A 17,991-nucleotide genomic window follows, 5' to 3' on the forward strand; every position below is an offset into this window, starting at 1 on the left:
CATCTGTACTTACCCTTCTCCAATTATGTTTCCTTTTGCTTAAGGACAAAGCAAATTAAATCATCCTGCTTCCCCAAGCTCCACACCAAATTTTGAATGTGAATTTATTAGCGTCATAAAGCCCAGGTTGATTTATGTGACAATCTGGAGCCACAGCGGTGGAGTCTGGTGGCTAAGTTCCCCTCCGAGCCGGGCAGCCTGGTTCCTGGAGGGGATTGGCCCAAGGCGACCATGTCGCTGAGGGCAGGCAGGCGCTGACCATCACCACAGCCTGGGTTCCTGTCCTCCACATTCCCCTGCTGTCTGTCCGCTGGAGGCCGGATGGGGTCACCTCCCTCCCTGCTGCGGGGAGCCGCAGGGCCCGGGGCCAGGGTGAGAGGACGGGTCCCACCATGTGCCTTGAGCACGTTGGTCTGTTTTTGATCAGCTTGGCGAGGGGGCGCTTGGGTCCTGGTTTCCATTCTATAGGGTGGCGGGGGGCAGGCAGAGAGGTTGCCAGCCCGGCCTGGCGCGGGCACAGGCTTTGCCGTGGAGAATGAAGACTCGGCCGCCTTCCCCCAGCGTGACTGCCCGGCCCAGCCCCGCGGGCAGGCCAGGCCGAGGTGGCGCCCGCGCTCTGCCTTGGCCCTGCTGAAGCCTGGAGCCTCGTGCCAGCAGCTGCTGCCTGTCCCTCACCTGAGGCCAGAGAGGCGGCTTGGGGCTTATGGATGGGGCAGATGGCAGGCGACAGGCTGGGAGGCACTGCTGAGTCGTGGAAGGCGGGCAGCGGGCACCTTGCCAGGCCCTTGGCCACACAGTTGTTCTTGCCACATAGGGGCTGGGAGCAGCCTCAGCAACAGGCCCCAGCTAAAGTCATAGAGGAGGAGGACAGGCTGCCCCCGCCTCAGAGGAATCCTGCCCAAGAGCCAGGCAGTGCCAGGCTCCAGGGCCGGGAGACCATGGGCAAGCGGAAGGCTGGCACCATGCCTGTCCGGGGGCCGGATTCCTGAGCAGGACTGATATCTGGCCCACCCGTGCTAATGGCCACTGAAAAGCCAACTCCTCCAAGATCAAGATCCAGGGCTGCAGGAGGGAGCTTTGCCATCCCTTCTGGGGGGCTGGGGCTCATGCTGTGGACTGGAGGGAGGGAGAAGTGACATCTGAGTGCCTGCTTTGCGCCAGGCACAGTGCTGGGAACTTTCCCAGTGGACCTTGGCGGCATCGCTTAGGGACCGAGAGTGTGCACCTCGCAGGCTGTGAGCCTCCGTGCCCGCCTGTCGTGTGGAACAGATAATAGTACCTGTACCGCTGGTGGGTTTTGGGAACTAAAGGACCGAGCTTAGTGCCCAGCACAACTCAATAAAGCTTTTCTGTGTCGAATGCCCCTCGTCACATACCAGCCATAACTGCCCTGGTAGCCACAGGCCCCCAGACTCACTGAGGACCCCCAGTTTGCGTCCCCAGGCACCTAATTGGTTTCTTAGCCTCCTAATTAGTCAAGTGCCTCCTGGTAGCAGCTGCCCGCTACAATTCGGAAATGGGAAATGAATTCTCAGGATCCAGAGGGCTTTGGGAGAGTGGTCTCTGGTTCCCCAACCCCCCCAGGAAACTGAAGGACAGCCGTCCCCTTTCAAAGAGCCAGGCTGAAGTCAGGTCTCCTGACAAGGACATCGTGCCCATTCTTTCCTAAGCTCGATGCCCCCTCCCCACACACACCTGGCTCCCAGGAGAAAGGTGGTGTGGAGGTGAGCTGCTCAGAAAAGACAGGCGAGGAAACAGCAACAGCAGCGGGAGGAAGAAACAGGGCGAGATAGGAAAGATGTCCTATTCCTGAGACAAGTGACCAAGGGCCTCTCCCTGTGTCCCACCAGAACAGGCTAGCACTGGGGAGTCTGTCTGGGCGGACTCTGCTTGCTCGTTGCTACACAGGCCCTTGTTTATGATAATTGAACATCTACGGCCTCTGTCAGCTCCCCCCTCTTCTGCGAGGCTTCACCATCCCTTCCCCTCGGTCCCCCCTCGGAGGGGCAGGAGGCTGGGGAGCCAGGCCAAGCCAGCTCTGAACCTGCAGGGAATGTCCTTCCTGTCCCTACTTTCTATAAGGCTCACTTGTCCCCAGAATTCATTCCTAGAGAAGGAACAAGGCAGCCAAGAGCCTGGCCTCGGGAGCAGGATTGGCACCTCCTTGGAGCCAGCCAACAGCAGGCTCAGTTCCACATTTGGCTTTTAATTATCTTTCCAGTTCTTGGTTATTAATGATCTTGGGCACAGCAGAGAGCTGCCTGGACCTCGTGACTCCTCCCAACCCCACCTGCGGCAGCCTTCCACCCAGAGCTGCGCTCGGACCCGGGGAGGACCCTCTCACCACCCGTGGCTGCGACCAACCTCAAGCTCCCTTCCCGGGTCTAGCCAGCACTCACCACGCCACCCGAGGCAGAGCCCCCAGTCCTGGCCCTGGGTCCATGAAACACGAAATCAGGCAGAGAAGATGAAATGGACAGTAACGGCCCAGGCCACCCATTCTGGGCATATCAGGCTCTCTAGCCAAGAATGGGAGGGCATTAGCAACATCCCACACTGTACCCCTTCAGCTCTGAAAACCCAACTAAAGACGTCCAGTTTTCATGGCCCAGTCCCAGCAGTCGAGCCTCCGGAGCCTGAAGAGGGGACCAGTGAGGAGCTGTGTAGGGGAGGGCCCTGGGCAGGGGCTGCACAGAGTTGGCATCCAGCTGCCCTCCCCAGCGTCCTCCCTATTACAGGGAGCTGATTTCTGCCCTGCCTCACTGCACTTGAACTTGTCGAGGACAGCAAGGCCTCGGGCTTCACATGCTCTGCAGTTAAGAAAGGGCCCGATGGCCACAATCACGCTCATGGTGTGTGTTTGTGGAATGAATGGCCGAGTGAGTGCTGCTTGCTTGCTTCAGAGTCATTGTGGGAGGTAAATGGAATCACAGATGTGGAAACATTGGGAATTGTAACCAAGAACCATCAGGCCCAGGGCTGATGACATGCGACAGAGAAAGGAGGTAGGGCTGGGAGCCCCGAGGGAGGGGGCAGGACTGAGACTGTGGGCTGATTCTCTGACCTCCTTCCAGGGGAGTCCCAGCCCCAGTGAGGCTGAGCTGTCCCCAACCTGGGAAGCCACCTGTGCCAGGCTTCCAGAACCAGCAGGTAGTCCGGAGCCCTGCACAGCCATCATGGAAAGGATACGGCCTGCCAGGGCCAAGGAGAGTCCAGCAGACTCCCCACAATAGACCTCCCTCTACCGTTTCTACCATGACATTGTCCGGCTCCCAGGCGGGCCCCTGGCAAGAAAGGACACCCACAGCCCCTGGTGCCAGCCTCTCTTTTAAAGGAGACTGAAGGATAAACTCCATCCATCACCACCAGAGCCCCCGTGCTGAGCACATTTGCCACATCTGGCACCAGGGCGGGCGGGTGCTGGCTCTGAATACCAAGCGGCTTCTGCCCCTGGCGCCCTCTCTGGGTCTCACCTCCCAGGTACTCGCCCAAAGGGAGCTGCCAGCCTGCTCTAGGCAGGCACCCGGCCTGGGATACTCCCGGGGTGCTCCTATTGTCCAAAGGAGGCAGAATGAGGAAGCCAGGACCAGTGGGTTGTAAAAGTTGTGTTTAATGTCCCAACGCTGAGAAGAAACTCCAGCCAGCGGAGCAGAGGGGTGGAACAGCCCTGCCCCAGCCCCGGGTTCCAGCCTCCCTGCTCCCACGCCAGGCCCCCAGCAGCCATGACCCCGCACTGGCTAAGGGCAGGGCGGGGCGGGGAGACCCCACTGCTCCCTGTGACCCCAGGTCCTGGGGGAAGGTTTTGACATGATGGGAGGACAGCAGGAACCAAGCCCGCGCCAGGACCCGAGGCCGCTGAGGTCACTGAACTGAGGGTGGAGGACATTGTCGCTGGGGCTCCACAGCCAGGATTTCACGGCAAAAGTCCGAAAAGCCGGAGCCTGCCTGCCCCTAACCCTGGCAGGGCCAGGTGGGGGGTCCAGCTGCCCAGGAAGCAGAGCGGCCCACACCTCACACTTCTGACTCCAAGCTGTCGATCCGCCTCCAGGCGCAGGGTCCCAGGAAGCCCTGCGCCCCACAGGCCGCCCCGCCGGCCCCCGGCCCCCCGCTGTCCCTGTAGCCTGAGCTCAGCCCCAGGGTCCTGCCCCTGCGCCCTGGGGGCTCCCAGGCCCCGGCGAGCCAGGGGCCATGGCTGGCACAGGGGGGCAGGTGGGGGCACACAGCCCCCCAGCAGAGCGGCAGGTGGGCATGGGCGTAGAGGCAGGCGTGCTGTCGGTGCGGCCAGGCGGGGTGCCCGGCCCACGCGCCCTCGGGACAGGCCCCTGGGTAGGTGGGCAGCCACACCGACTGCGCCAAGCGCCCGCAGGCCCCGCGGGCACACGCGGCGCACCGCGAGCTGGGCCGGGCGAAGGCCTGGGCCGCCGAGCCGGGCAGGGAGGCGTGGCGCGCGCGGGGGCCCCGCGCCCAGGCGGCGTGCAGCAGCGCCTCCCTGCGGGCCAGCTGCTCCGGCCCGAGCAGGGCCCGGTCCTCGGGCTCGGGGAGCTCCGGGAAGAGCGGGAGGAAGGGGCGCCCCGACCGGTGGGCTCGCGGGAAGGAGCTGTAGTGGCAGCGCTCGGGCGACAGGGGGCGCTCCGGGAGCGCTCGCCGCTCAGAGGCCGAGAGGCGCCGCCCGCAGCGCCGGGTGCGCAGGGGCCACCGCACCTCCCAGGCCTGCAGGCTGGACACCCGGGAGACGTCGGGCAGGGGCGGCCCTGGCGTCGGGGGGCGGCCCAGGAGCTGCGGGGTTCTGCACCCCAGCGCGGCGCGGCTGCCGCCTGGTGGCCCCCAGCCCTTGGAGCTTGGGTCCGGGGGCCGTCGGGGGGTAGGCGGCCGGTGGCCGGGGCAGGCGGGAGGCCTGGGCGCGCGGCGGCTGCCCCAGTTCTCAATGGTGCGCGTGGCGCGGTCCAGGGAGCTACTCACGCCAGCCGTGGTCACCATGTCGCGCGCCGCCTGCAGCATCTTGAGCACACTGGCCTGGGCCGAGCTGGCCGACAGGGCCGGGCTGGGCGGGCGCGCGGGGCTGGCCAGGCTCTGCACCCCGCTGAAGCAGCTGTAGATGCCCTGGGAGGGTAGGAGACACGCTGTGAGCGCGCTCCCTGCCAGGAGGCTACGCCCCGCTCTGAGCCACCAGCCCACCCAGGCACCTGTAAGTCCTAGGAAGCGACTGACATTTGTGACGCGCCTCGTGCGTGCCAGGCCCTGTGCTGCGGAGTTTACCCAGCTCTCTGAGGCTCCAAAAGTGAGCTCCTTCTAAAGCCACCCAGATTGTCAATGGCAGGGAGGACTCCGAGAGGAGCGAGCCTGGCTCCCGAGCGCCGCCCTGCCCGTTGGAGCTCTCGGGCGTGTGATGCCGGCAGGCGAGCCCTCAGTGTTTGCATCTGTAAATGGGGCCACGGCTAGCTCTGACTTATATGGGCTGGTGCCCCCAAAGCTGGCACTGTCTGGGGCGGGGTGAGTACCCACCCTGCTGAAGGCCAGCAGGAAGTCCAGGCGGGACGTGTTGGGCACCGAGTGGCGCAGCTTCCAGTAGACCAGGTGCTCCCAGGCAAAGACCAGCAGGGCCAGCCCCATGGCCACGAGCAGCATGTAGAAGACGCCGGCCATGTTGTCGATGTCCAGCTTGCTGCTCATCACCTCGTTCTTCTCGTTGTGGCAGATCCCCGAGAGCCACACGGTCTCCAGCTTCTGTGTCTCCCCTGGGCGGGGGCACACCCAGCTCAGCAAGGGCCCGCCCAGTGCTCACCCAAGTCTGAGCGAGGAGGGGTGTGGGGCCAGGGTGCCAGCCCTTGTGGGACCACACAGGGAGCCCGGCCAGGCAGGGACAGAACTGGGAGCAGAGGGCGTCAACGAGCAGGAAGAAAAGAACCCCGGGCAGGGGCCGGGTGAGCAGTGCCAGCCTTTGACATACCCACCCCCTTGTGCCTAGTAACAGCCCGATGTCTGGGTAAATGTTATCATTCATTTATTCATTGAACGCTCATTGATCCCCTACACGCCAGGCCTGGAGCCGGGCACACACGAAGGCCTGGGCCCCCGAGGAGATCGCAAGCTCCTGCATGGTTATCACTCTCACTCCTCTATGGCACTGATGGGAAATCAGACCATTATTTATCTAATAGGGTTCAAACTCTAAACTCAAAGTTCTCTCTGGGTTTTGGGGGCAGGCTCAGCTGGACCCCTCACACTGTGAGCCCCTGATGCCAAGGCAAGCCTGGGCCTCAGCTCTGGGACTAGGCAGACCCTTGGCACTATTCAGGTCATCTCAGATGGAAAAAGAAAGGAGTTAAGCCACCCCCAACCCCACTGTGTGGCCCGAGCTCCTTCCTATCTTCCTTCCCTCCAGGGTCCCCCCAGTCCTATGTCCCACTCCCTCCCGGCAAATGCATTTCTTCCCCAGGTCTTCATCCAATCCCTCCAAATACCGCCCCCAGACACACACACACACACACACACACACACACACACACACTGCTCTAATCTCTCACCCCCAGAGCCCTCTCCCTGTCCACAGGCCTTGGGGACTCAGAGAATGGTGGTGATGCTGACCAGCCGTTGAACAGCCATCCTCGCCACAGGCTCCTCGGCCCACCCTGGGCCCACCCCAGCCCCCAGCAGCAGCAGCACCCACCGTCCCCCAGGAACTGCAGGAGCGCCAGGTCTATGGCTCGCTTCCAGTGGGACTCCTTCTGCATGGCGATGCCATAGCCGGTGGTGGCAAAGACCTTGCCAGAGCCAATGGTGACCAGCTTGCAGCCTTCATCCTTGCCTGCCATGTAGTTGAGGACAGCGGCATCGTAGATGAAGGCATCCAGCTTCCTAGGGACAGGTGGAGCCCTCAGGCCAGGGATCAGACGGGGTGGGGACAGCAAACCTGGGCCTGACGGGCCTGGGCCACAACACAGGACAGATGGATGATCAGAGCATCCTCTGCTTCCCTTGGTCCAGGGTGGAGAGAAGAGCCCCTCCCATAGCTCAGGGACCCCACCTACCCTCTTCCTCAGAGAGGCCAGAGGGGACTCACCCTCTCTGCCCAGCCCAAAAAGGCCACAACCACCACCTTAGGGCAAGGCTGAACCCTGGTCAACACGGCTGCACATCTGGACCACATGAGAGCATCCATTTTTGCTTCAAGCTTCACTCTGCCCTAAGGCCTCCCCACTCAGCCTCACCGTCCTCCACATGGGCCTCTCAGGAAGGGTCGGAGCTGAGTCTGGTCACTGGAGGGACGTGTGGGGAGAGACAGAAGGTGAGTGCAGAGCTGAGGACCCACCCCATCTTGAGGCTGGTGAGCGCGTCCTCCACAGAGCGCTGGTTGAACTTGACCATGTGGGTGTGCATGTCTCGGTAGTTGCTGCGAATGTTCCGCTCTGTGCTGCCGTTGGGCACCGTGCCGAAGCGAAAGGGTGGGTACTGGTCTTGAGGCCGCTGAAACTGTGGGCAGAGGGCAGCAGCCATCCATGACCCTCACCCGAGCCTTCCAGGCACCACTTCACCCACCCCCCGGCCCCATCCCTCGACCCCATCCCCATAGTCTGCACTTGCATAGTGAGAGCAAAATGCTCTTAGATTCTGTCCAGGCCACTCCAGTGTTACAAGTGGGGAAACTGAGGCCAGGACAAAGAGAGACTTACCCAAGGCCACTCCATCAGTGGACCTGAGCCATCTCTCCCTTGCCCCCCACCTGAGACTCCCCAGCTCCAGCCTCCAGGTCAAATTCCACTGACCCCAACTGTCCTGTGTCCCACCCAAGGCCTGCCCCTGCCCTGGGCATCTTCCCGCCCTCTACGGCCATGGCCCCTGAACCTTCTTGTCACTGAGGCCCGACACAGTGTCGATGTACTGCTCCTGGATCATGAAGGCAGCCAAGTTGGCAGTGTAGCTGGCGAGGAAAATGACAGCAAAGAAGGCCCAGACCAGGACCATAATCTTGCTGGTGGTGCCCCGGGGGTTCTCGATGGGCACCGAGTTGTTGAAGACCAGTGCCCACAGCAGCCACACAGACTTGCCGATGGTGAAGGATGGGCCACCAGACTCTGGGGGCGAGAGGGTAGACACAGCACAGAGGGCTCAGCTCTCAGGCCACCGGACTCCACAGCTCCTGTCCCCACTCTGTCTTGGGTGGGGACCCCATTCCTGGTCATCCCCACCCCAGGGCAAGACAGCTCACCTTGTCTCTCTCACATATCTGATTGGCCCCTGTGTGCTGTAGGAAGGCCAGAGACCACCCCCAGGATCTGTCTGCCTCCGAGGGGCCCCTGTGGCCCTGCACCCACCCCTCTGGGACACTGAGGCCCTGCTCCCCATCCCAGGCCCAGGGGAGAGCTTACTCTTGCCGCTGGTGAGGTTCTGGTTGTAGCTGACCGGGCTGAAGTACTCGAACATGAAGACGGTGACAGCCACCACGGTGAGGCACATGACGAACATCATCACCCACACCGAGGGGCTGTAGGGCTCTGGGAGCAGAGGGCAGCGGCTCAGCGGCCTGGGCACTGCCCTCCACCCACAGCCCAGAGGATGGGTGCAGACAAGAGGGTCCACGTGGTCAAGCCCCGTGGACTGAGCAGAGGGTCTCTGACTCTCAGAGCAGCAGAGCCCCAGGAGAGACCCCCCCCAAGGGAGGTCAGGCTCACCAGCATCCCCCCCCATCTGCCCTGGGACAGGGTCCCCTCACCCCACCCTAGGACATCTCCCTTTGGCTTCACACCTCCCCTGGCTCAGAGAAAGAATGTCTACACCCATGCTCTTCCCGGCCCTCTCGCATCCCCCTGCCTGCAACCGAGCCTCAGCCCACAAACCCACATCAGTGAGCCCCAGGATCTTCTCCGTCCTGCTCTCCTCCCTCAGGCCAGCCCACTGCCCACCCTCCTGTCTGGACTCCCCTCTCTGGCCCAACACAGATGAGCTGGTGGTTCTGCCTGGAATCCAGTTCTCAGAGGTCAAGTCTCACACTTCATCCTGACACAGACGTCATGGCCCAAGGAGCTGGGGAGACCGCCCTGAGGTCTCTGACAAATCCTATCAGTCGCCCTGAGTAAGGGTCACTGCTGCCATAAGCACCTGCTCCTCTGATGGGATGCCCATCTATGAAGTGGAGTTTGTTGTCTTCCCCATGGCTGAGGAACCCCGCTCAGAGAGGTTCAGCGACTTGCCCAAGGCCACACAGCAGGAAGGGGAAGAGCCGGATTCCCTCCTCTGCTCCTGCCCGAGAGGCTCACCTGTCCTCATGGCTCTCTGTCAACCCCACACTGCAAGTCCCAGCTGACCTCCGGACGGGCCACTCCGGGAAGGCCAGGACTGTAGCTGTATCCCAGCACCCGGTGTGGGGCCTGGCACAGGGGCTGCCTTACAAATGCTGATTGCCTAATCCAGTCAGAAACCAGCACCACTTCCCACGCCCTGGGGGTTTCTCCAACGCCCCAGTGAGCTTCGCAGCCCACTGGGCACATCCTGAAGCCACCTGCCTTTCTGGGGCCACCATTTCCCACTCCCCTTCAGCCCCCCGCCTTACACTACACCCAGGCTAGGAGGCACCCAAGGCCACTGTGCTTGCCCTCGGAGGGCCCACCGTGCTCCTCGTCCCCACCCGAGCTCCACACACCCACGTGCGGGTCCCTCCGCCCCAGAGAATCCTCGCCCTCGCCCACCCGAGCCTCACCCAGGAAGGCTGAAGGAGACACGGTGCCGTTGCTGCGCGCCACCATCACGCTGATGCCCGTCTCCACGAAGGGCACAGAGAAGTCCACGATCTCAGAGCGCTCCTCGTTGATGGTGAGGGAGCCGATGGCCATGTCCGCCCGCTTGTAGTATACCTGGGACCATGGAGGGCTCCCACAGCCTGCAGCACTCTCCCCAGCCTCCCCCAGCCCCCCTTCAGCACCCATCCCACCTGGGGCCCTCAGAGCTCCGCTTCCAGCGCCAACCACCCCAGGGGGCATCGTCAGTAACAGCCCAGCCTCCCCTGCCAGCTAGGAGCAGGGTCCCCCCCTCGCTGGTCCCAGCACAGGAGGAAACGCCCTAGGAACAGCTGGGGGGCTGGCGGGCTCGGGGGGGCCCGGGGCAGGCCTACCTCCCCGATCATGCCGTTCCACACGCCGCGCACCCTCTTGCCATGCTTGCCGTTGGTCACCAAGTACAGGTCATAGGAGAACCTGACCGCCTTGGCCAGCTTCTTGAGGATGTCGATGCAGAAGCCCTTACAGCAGAGCTTGGTGTAGGGGGCTGTGTCGCCACTGCCGCCGCCGAGAGGAAGCCAGGAATCAGAGCCAGCAGCTCTGCCCAGCCCGGCATGTGGACCCCGCCCCCATACCCAGCAGAGGGCACACACAAGCCAGCCCCACACGCACACCAGGCCCCCGTGTGTTCTCACGGACCTGAAGGTGTGGTTGCTCTGCCTGCGGCAGGGCACAGTGTTGGGCACACAGCCGCCGGTGCCAGGGTCGGGGCTCTCCACAATGACAAAGGGCCGCTCCTCCAGTGTGGCCACCGTCAGGTGCCGGCTGTCCACCACGGGCTGCAGGGAGGCACTGTAGCGAGGCCACACTGGGTACTTCATGTGGAGGACGCCATGGTCCCAGCGCCCCACCTGCAGAGGGCGACCAGGCTCAGCCCAGGACCTCCAGCCCTACTGCTCCCACCCTCTAGGTGAGGCCTCTGGCGGGGCTTGACGGGGCCAAGAGTCTCCCTCCCGCACCTAGGGCTGCTGGGAGCAGGACAGAGCAGGGCCTCAGGTGGGATATTTGGAGAATTAGAGAGTCAGGGCAAGGGGCTGGGCACGGACCAGAAGAGAGGGCTGGCTCCCTGCAGCCTCCTCCCCGCTCGTCCTGCGTTTTCCAGTCCAGCCTCCACACTGCTGCCGGCCCACAGCATCTTCCTGAAGCCCACACCCAAGTCTGTCTCACCACACTCACTTTCCTGGCCTTAGTATAAAGTCCTTAACCCAGCACCCCCAGCACCCCTCTCTTCTTCATCTCCACACCACCAAACACATCACTTAAAGATGCCCCAAACCCTCCTGCTTCTCTGTCTATACCAGGTTAGTATCCCTTCCTGGTGGGCTCCTACTCAACCTTCCACAACCCAGCCCAAATGTCCCAACTTCTGTGATGCCTTCCCCAGTTTCCTCCTTCAAAGGCAGAACTAATTCCTGCCGCTCTACTCGCATAATGCTTTGCACACATCTCTACTCAGGCACCATCTCCCATCTATTTGTTTGCGCTTCAGCCTGGCGGGCGCAGCTGTGGGTTACTCCTCCAGGGGCAGGACTACGTGTAAGTGCGGTAGATAAGCTCTGTAGTGGAGGGAGGCCAGGGTGTGGTGGGAGCCCAGAGCTGAGGTGCCTCACCCAACCTGGGGACCTGGAAGCTTCCCACTGGAGATGTTTCAGCTGAGACCTGAAGGCTGAGGGGCTGGATAAGGGACAGAAGGGACCCTCTGCTCAGCTGTGGGCACAAGAGGGGCTGGGGACAAAGTGAGAGGAAACGGAGGGCCCCTGGGCTCACCCCCTTCTCACCATCTCCCAGAGGCGGTGCCGGTTGAGGGAGATGACAACCATGGTGGGCTGGACCAGGTACCCACCAGGGCTGAAGGAGAAGTCTCGGCCCTCCCAGGTGATGTTCAGTAGGTGCCTGCAGGTGGGGAGAGAAGCCAGGGTTTCCCTTAGCCCCACCTGCAGCCCCCGCTCAGGACCAGACAGCGGGACCTCCCCCATCTTCTCTCACCACCACTGACGACAGGGACATTTGCTGTGCGCTTACTGACCGCCACCATTCTCACAGCACCCTCACACCCCTATCTTTTTTTCAGATAAGAAACTAAGGCCCAGAGAGGTGAGGTAACTGGGCCCCAGGCACACAGCTATCGGGAGATGTGTCCAGCGAGACCAAGCTCACTGCCCCCCAGGTCCCCCCGAAGCGCACCCCTCACCATGCTCGTGCCCTGGGCAGGTGCCCACCTGTAGAAGGCCCCCCTGGCAGGGCTAACAGGCCCGGGGTGGCTGCGACAGTCCCCAGCCGGGGCAGGGAGCGCGCCGTGCTGGCGCCGGTAGCCATGCGCGCCCAGGGCCAGGATGGCCACGCCGTCGCGAACCTTCTGGCGCAGGCTGAGCCGCCAGCTCTCGGTGACCACGCTGATGAGGCCGACCGGGAAGACGGCCGGGGGCGCGTCGGTGCTGCCCAGCGCCAGGCTGGGCACCAGCCACACGTGCCCGGGCCCCACCAGGCCGGCCTGCGCCGCCTCCTCGAACAGCACCTCGGCCTCCTCGCGCGAGCAGTAGGCCACTAGCACCGGCGCATCGACCTGGCGCAGCAGGCGCCGGGTGTGCGCGCGCGTCGCGCCGGGGCCCAGCTCCAGGGTGAGCACGTCCAGCAGCCTCCAGCCCAGGTGGCTGGCGTCGGCGACGGCGCGCACGCCCTCGAGGAAGAGCGCGTGGCCCGGGCGCAGGCTGGTGATCACGGCGAACGCGCTCCAGTCGTACTCCTCCAGCACCTTGAACAGCACCTGCAGCTGCTGCTCCAGGGACACGCCCAGCTGCAGGAAGGCGGAGCCCGGCTCCTGCGGGGCGGGGCCTGTGAGGGCGCGCGGCCCCGCCCCGCGGCCCCGCCCCGCCCCGCCGCCTGCCCCTCCCTTCGCCTTCGGGCGCCTGGACGTCGGAAGGGGCTGGGTCCCGGCTGCCCCCGACGGGCGAAACCTCCCTCCCGCCCCAGGCTCGGCGCCCCGCCCCTGCGGCCCCTTGGAGCCCCTGGCGGGTGTTTTAAGGCAATTAAGCCCGGCGCCCAGCCGGTCAGCGCCGGGGCGCAGCGTCTGCGTCACCTCGGGGCTCGTTGGAAATGCAAAATCTGGGGCGCGTCGCACACCCGCTGGATCAGAATCGCTAGGGTGGCGCCCGGGAATCTGTATTTCAACCAGCTCCTCGAGGTGATTCTCGAGCTCCCTAGTTTGGGAAGCGCTGCTCCAGACCGACTGAATCTGAACCTGAGATGGGACGCTGGCTGCAGTGTTGGAGAGCCACCGCGCTGAGAGCTCCTGTGGGGCCCACGGGTCACTGGGAAAGGACTGGCGCCCTGGGGATGAGGAGGGTCCTCCTCCGCCACCTCCGCCACCACCAAGGCCCAGGGCACTGCCAGCGGGAGCCTGGGCTGGTGCCCGCCACCCCTCTAACTGCCCGCTCCCTGCGGCCCTGCCGCCCCTCCAAGATTTCACCACATTCTGACTGTCCCAGTCTTTAAAAAAAAAGGAAATTTCGGAAAACTCTACAGAACAGGTAGGTAACCCAGTTCCTTCAACAAACAAATTTCAAGGAAAAAATAGAGGGAGGAAGAGCCTAGAGACTGAGACTCAGAAGTCTATCAACCAACTGCCACGTGGGAACCTAATTTGGCTCCTGATTCAAGCAAACAAACAAAAATAAACATCTCTGCCATCTGTGAGACAACAGGGAAAACTTGAACAGTGGCTGGATATTTGATGATGTTAAGGAATTTTTATTATTTTTAGATGTGATCATTTATAGTGGGGTTTTTTAAAGCCCTTATCTGGTAAAGATATACACAGAAACCTTTAAGGAAGGAGTAATAGGCTGTCTGGGCTTTGCTTCAATAACACAGAGGAGAGGGAACGGGGAGGCGCCTGCGCTTTTCCTTCAGAATGCTTATTCCAGGGGTGAGCGCAGGTGAATGTGGTTAGAACTTTCTCCCCACCGGGTATCAGCTCTTTGAGGACATGCCTCCCCCACGCCTCAGACAGTGACAGCCCCTGGTCCTCTCCCGCAGGTTAAGTACATCGGATCCCATGCCCACCTGGCCCTCCGCCCCAGGGTCTGGAGCCTGACCAAGGGAGGCCAGGGAAACAGAGAAGGCAGGGCAGGGCTGCCACCCCAGCCAGCGGTGGGCTTGCCACCTGCCCACCTCTCACCCAGGCACAAATGTGAAAGCCACAAGAATGTTTACCTCCTAGATCATCATTCTCACAGCCTTCTCCTCCCTCACCCGTATCACACCCTCAGTCAACACCTCCCTGTGGGTCCTACCCTGTTCCAGCTTCCCAAGACCTAAGTCTCTCCCTGGCCCCGACTCGGCCCCACTCCCCCAGCCCCAGCCTGGTTCCAGGCCCAAGGAATGAGGGGACACGAGCTTGGATGAGAACCTTGGGGGTGAGGACCACAGCAGAGCCCCCACTGATGCTGAGGATGGGCACGTGAGTCTGGGAGGAGATGAAGTCGAGGATCTGGGCCACGGCCTCTGTGCCCACGTTGTCCTCAAAGACGATGCCGTGGACCCGGGCCGCACCCAGGAGCCCACAGATCTGGGTGAGGAGGCTGCTGGGGTTGGTGTTGTTGACCCCCACGGTGAGTGGCTGGATCTCCAAGGGCAGGTCCAGGAAGCTCTGGGGGGTGAGGCGGGTCCGGGCCTGGGCCTGTGGTGGCCCCGAGCTGCCAAACACCACGGCCACCGTCACAGCCTGTTCGCCCTGCCCGAGGCCCAGCCCTGCCCAGGCACCAAGGAGTGAGGTGAGCAGCAGGGCTGGCCCCAGAGCCCCACCCATGTCCACTGGAGGGTCCTGCAGAGAGATCAGGAGAGGCACAGGGAGGGAGACAGGCATGGAGAAAAAAAGATGAACAGACAGACAGGAGGTGAAGGCCGGAGGCAAAGGGACACATCCAGAGGATGGAAGAAGGGAAAACCTCCCTCCACAAAAAGAGGCGGAGAGAGGGAGACAGACAGACACAGACAGACAAGGAGAAAGAGACGGAGAGATTAGCTGAGCATCCCAAGGGCAGCCCAGAAGGGCAGGGGCTGGGAAGAACATGAGCCACGATGCATACTCATTACTTCCTTTCAGCTGCTGAACAGCACAGTTGGCTAGAAAGGCCAGACCTTGGGAACTTGTCCATCTGGGTGCCACCCGAGGAAGGTACACTGAAAACGCTAGTCTGGTGTCCAAGTGCATGGGTTTGAGTCGAACAGACCCAGGTTCACGTCCCAGTTCTGCTGCTTACTAGCTGGGTGATCTTGAGGAAGTTGCTCACCCTCTCTGAGCCACATTTTATTGCCTCCAATAATCACAGAACCTACTTCACAGCAGCGTGAGGGCTACCCACTGTTATCAGGTGACAGCCCCTCAGCCAAGTGAAGAGAGGCAGCCCTTGTGACACTTCCCCGCACCCCCATTCTCCACTATAAACTGAATCTAACATACCCACGGGCCCTGCTCTTTGTGGCCCTGCCTGGCACGGAGCTCCCTCCTCCTGGGCACTGGACATCCTTCCCCTTCCCCCGTGGCCTCAATTAGCAGCAGCTCTTCCACAGCAGGAGTGTGACCCCACGGACCTGTGCGGGGCTCGGGGTCAGTATCTTACACGAGCCGCTTCCCCAGACCATCGCTGCTGCGCGGGACTCTTTAACCTAACCCCAGGGCCTGCCGTGTCTCCCCGCTAAGTGAACGTCATTGCTTTGGTGAGTGGCGCCCACTGACATAGCTCTGCCTCCTAGCTGGCCGTCAGCCACAGCTTTGCGGCCTCTTCACCTTCATCACATCCCCAACAGAACCTGTGAACAGGGCGGAGAGCCAAAGGGTGACCAGGGTGGGCCTGGTTTCATCTCAGTCAGAGAAGTCAGGGTCGGGGCTCGGAGGGGATACTCTACTCATTTTAGTGCCCTCGAGATCTCCCCTGTGTACGGTTGTCAGCCTGGGGCATGGTGGCCCTGGAATGGGGACCTAAGCGTGCCATGCCACACCACACTCAGCCACCACCAACAGCAGTTTACGCCCGCAAAGGACACTCACTGCCGGGCTTACCTCTGCCCAGGCCTCCAGGCCCTGCAGGCTGCCTGCCCCCTGGGGAGCCCCAGCCTCCCGCACCCCTGCCTCGGGGCTCTGCGCTCAGAGCTCAGATCTGTCCTGCCCAGTACAGCAGCCACCGCCCCTGGGACTACGGGCCCTGGAAATGCGGCTCGTCCGCGCGGAGCTGTGCTGCAAGTGAAATCACACCCGGCACTGGAGACTAGTAAGGAAAAAGGAAAGTAAAACACCTCGCTAATCTTTTTATGTTGATTACATGTTGAAAAAAAGTTAGATCCATTGAGTTAAACAAAATATACTATTAAAATTAAGTTGGCCTATTTCTTTTTACTTTTTATAAGGCGGCTACTAGAAAAGTTTAAATTATACATGCAGCTCCTGTTTTCTTTCTTTTGGAGAGCATGACCCAGGCTCTCCCTGAGCTCCAAGGCAGGCAGGTGCCCCCTGGGTGATGCCCCAAGCCCGCAGGGGACTGCTGCCCACCCGCTTGTGGCCCATGACTTTCAGGAACGCACTGAGCTAATGTTCCACAACCATATGGACCCACAAATGGCCCAGGGGAGGGAGACAGTGGTCAGTCCTCCGGGACACTCAGCATCACCTTGACCGCCGGGGCACCTCCGTGTGTTTCCCCCCCGCCTTCACCCCAGCTCCCCCAATCTCAGGCAGGCTCCCCAACACGGGACCAGGTACTGAGGGCTCCCCCCTCCGCCAGGTCAGGAGCCCACCAGATGCGCTGCTTCCCGAAGCGGAGGGACCGCAACTGCTGGCGGATCCACTGCCCTTCCCCCGAGCGGCCCCCGCTTTGCCGTCGGGTTTCCCTCCCTCCCTTTTGCCGAGCCTACGCCCGAAGGCCGGCGTCGGGGTAAAAGACAGTCCCTCCGTCTCGCCACCCCTGGATGGGGCACCGAGGTCTCCCTCCTCCGAGACCCGCTCCCCGCTTCCCAGCGGCCTCCGCACGGCCCCCGGGGGCGCCCCACCCCCTCCCTCGGGCAGGAATCTCTTACACTCGGGCTGTGAAGTTCGGGGTATTTTTAGGCCGGTGATAAATAATTCACAGGGAACGTGGCATCAGGCTCCCCCGCGGGAGGAGGGGGCTTCGGCGGCCAGAGCCGCCGCCACTCGCGCTCAAGGACACTCGCAACGCAGCGGCGCTGACTCCCCGCGCGAAGATCCGCGCCACGCCTCCTGGCGGCCAAACTGGGCACCGCGCGCTCCGTGCCCCCCCCCAGCTGCTGCCCCCCGCGGGCGTCCCGCGTTCCTGGGCCCCCACTCCCACCCCCCCAAGCCGAGTCGTGGCGGGAGCCCCACCAGTGGGGTAGGGGACGGAGCTCGCCTGGCCGGCGGGGCTGCCCTAGCACCTGGAGCGCGCCCCTGGGTCCAGCGGCCAGCCTGCCCGTCTCCCTTCCCTGCAAGTTCCTATTCAAATTCCTTGCACGGAGTTTAGAAACAGACTCGAAGCCGACCGGCGCAGCCGGAAACTGGACGGGCTCCGAGACAGAGCAGGCCAACCCACAATAAGTTCCTTCCCTCAGTTTCCCTGTGGCCCCACCTTGGAGACACAGCCAAGGTGGTGCCTCCATCAGAGGGCTGGGGGACCGAGCCTGAGGTCCCATCGCGCCAGCAGGTCTCCGAACCGGGTGGACCACCGCCGTGAGTACAGGGCCCGGCGGGAGTTCCCGCTTTGCTCACCTAGCAGGACCTTTGGATGGGGGGGGGGGGGGCAACACGCACCTTGGGGACCTTCTGACTGCTAGAAACATTTGCCTTCGCACGTCCCTGGCCCTGCCCACCTAGGCCTAGCTAGACGTGACCCGCCTTCTGCAGCAGGCTCCGGCTTCCCTTCCCTGCCGTCGGGGATCAGAGTGGAAGCCCCTGGGAGACCAGAGCAACCTGCTGGTGCCATAGCCAAGGCCCAGCACCACGGGGCTCCCAGGGCCTCTCCGTCCAACCTTCCTTTCTCGCCCTCGGAGTCTGGGTCCGCTGGGCTCAGGGTCAGCATTTAGAAAGACCTCACCGCCTGGCGAAGCCCAAGCTGATTCCCTGGGGTCAGAAGAGAGAGCTCACGCCCACCTAGGAGAGTTGGAGGGGGGGCTGGGGCACTCACTGTGGGTGAAGGGGAGGGGGACTGACGGCAGACGCTGTAGGTGCTCAGCC

The 17,991-nt window shown here is 62.6% G+C and overlaps 1 protein-coding gene across 2 annotated transcripts; it reads right to left on the reverse strand.

The window, feature by feature from the left end:
• Window positions 1-3,770: 3,770 nt before the first annotated feature.
• GRIN2C (glutamate ionotropic receptor NMDA type subunit 2C) lies at window positions 3,771-14,592 on the reverse strand. 2 transcript variants are annotated; one of them, XM_087825684.1, is made up of 13 exons: window positions 14,179-14,592; window positions 11,990-12,588; window positions 11,549-11,663; window positions 10,410-10,621; window positions 10,106-10,268; window positions 9,695-9,848; window positions 8,367-8,492; window positions 7,843-8,072; window positions 7,310-7,470; window positions 6,664-6,855; window positions 6,048-6,064; window positions 5,503-5,735; window positions 3,771-5,100 (listed from the first exon to the last, which is right to left on the reverse strand). In XM_087825684.1, the coding sequence occupies exons 1-13, from the start codon at window positions 14,575-14,577 to the stop codon at window positions 4,012-4,014; spliced, it is 3,690 nt and encodes a 1,229-aa protein (XP_087681810.1). In that variant the 5' UTR covers window positions 14,578-14,592; the 3' UTR covers window positions 3,771-4,011. The 2 variants fall into 2 exon arrangements, with proteins under 2 accessions (XP_087681810.1, XP_087681809.1); XM_087825683.1 differs by lacking the exon at window positions 6,048-6,064 and having other exon boundaries at window positions 6,668-6,855; window positions 14,179-14,577.
• Window positions 14,593-17,991: the final 3,399 nt, after the last annotated feature.

This window comes from Miniopterus natalensis, chromosome 17 (genome assembly GCF_054644295.1).
Source record: "Miniopterus natalensis isolate mMinNat1 chromosome 17, mMinNat1.hap1, whole genome shotgun sequence".
Classification (NCBI taxonomy): domain Eukaryota; kingdom Metazoa; phylum Chordata; class Mammalia; order Chiroptera; family Miniopteridae; genus Miniopterus; species Miniopterus natalensis.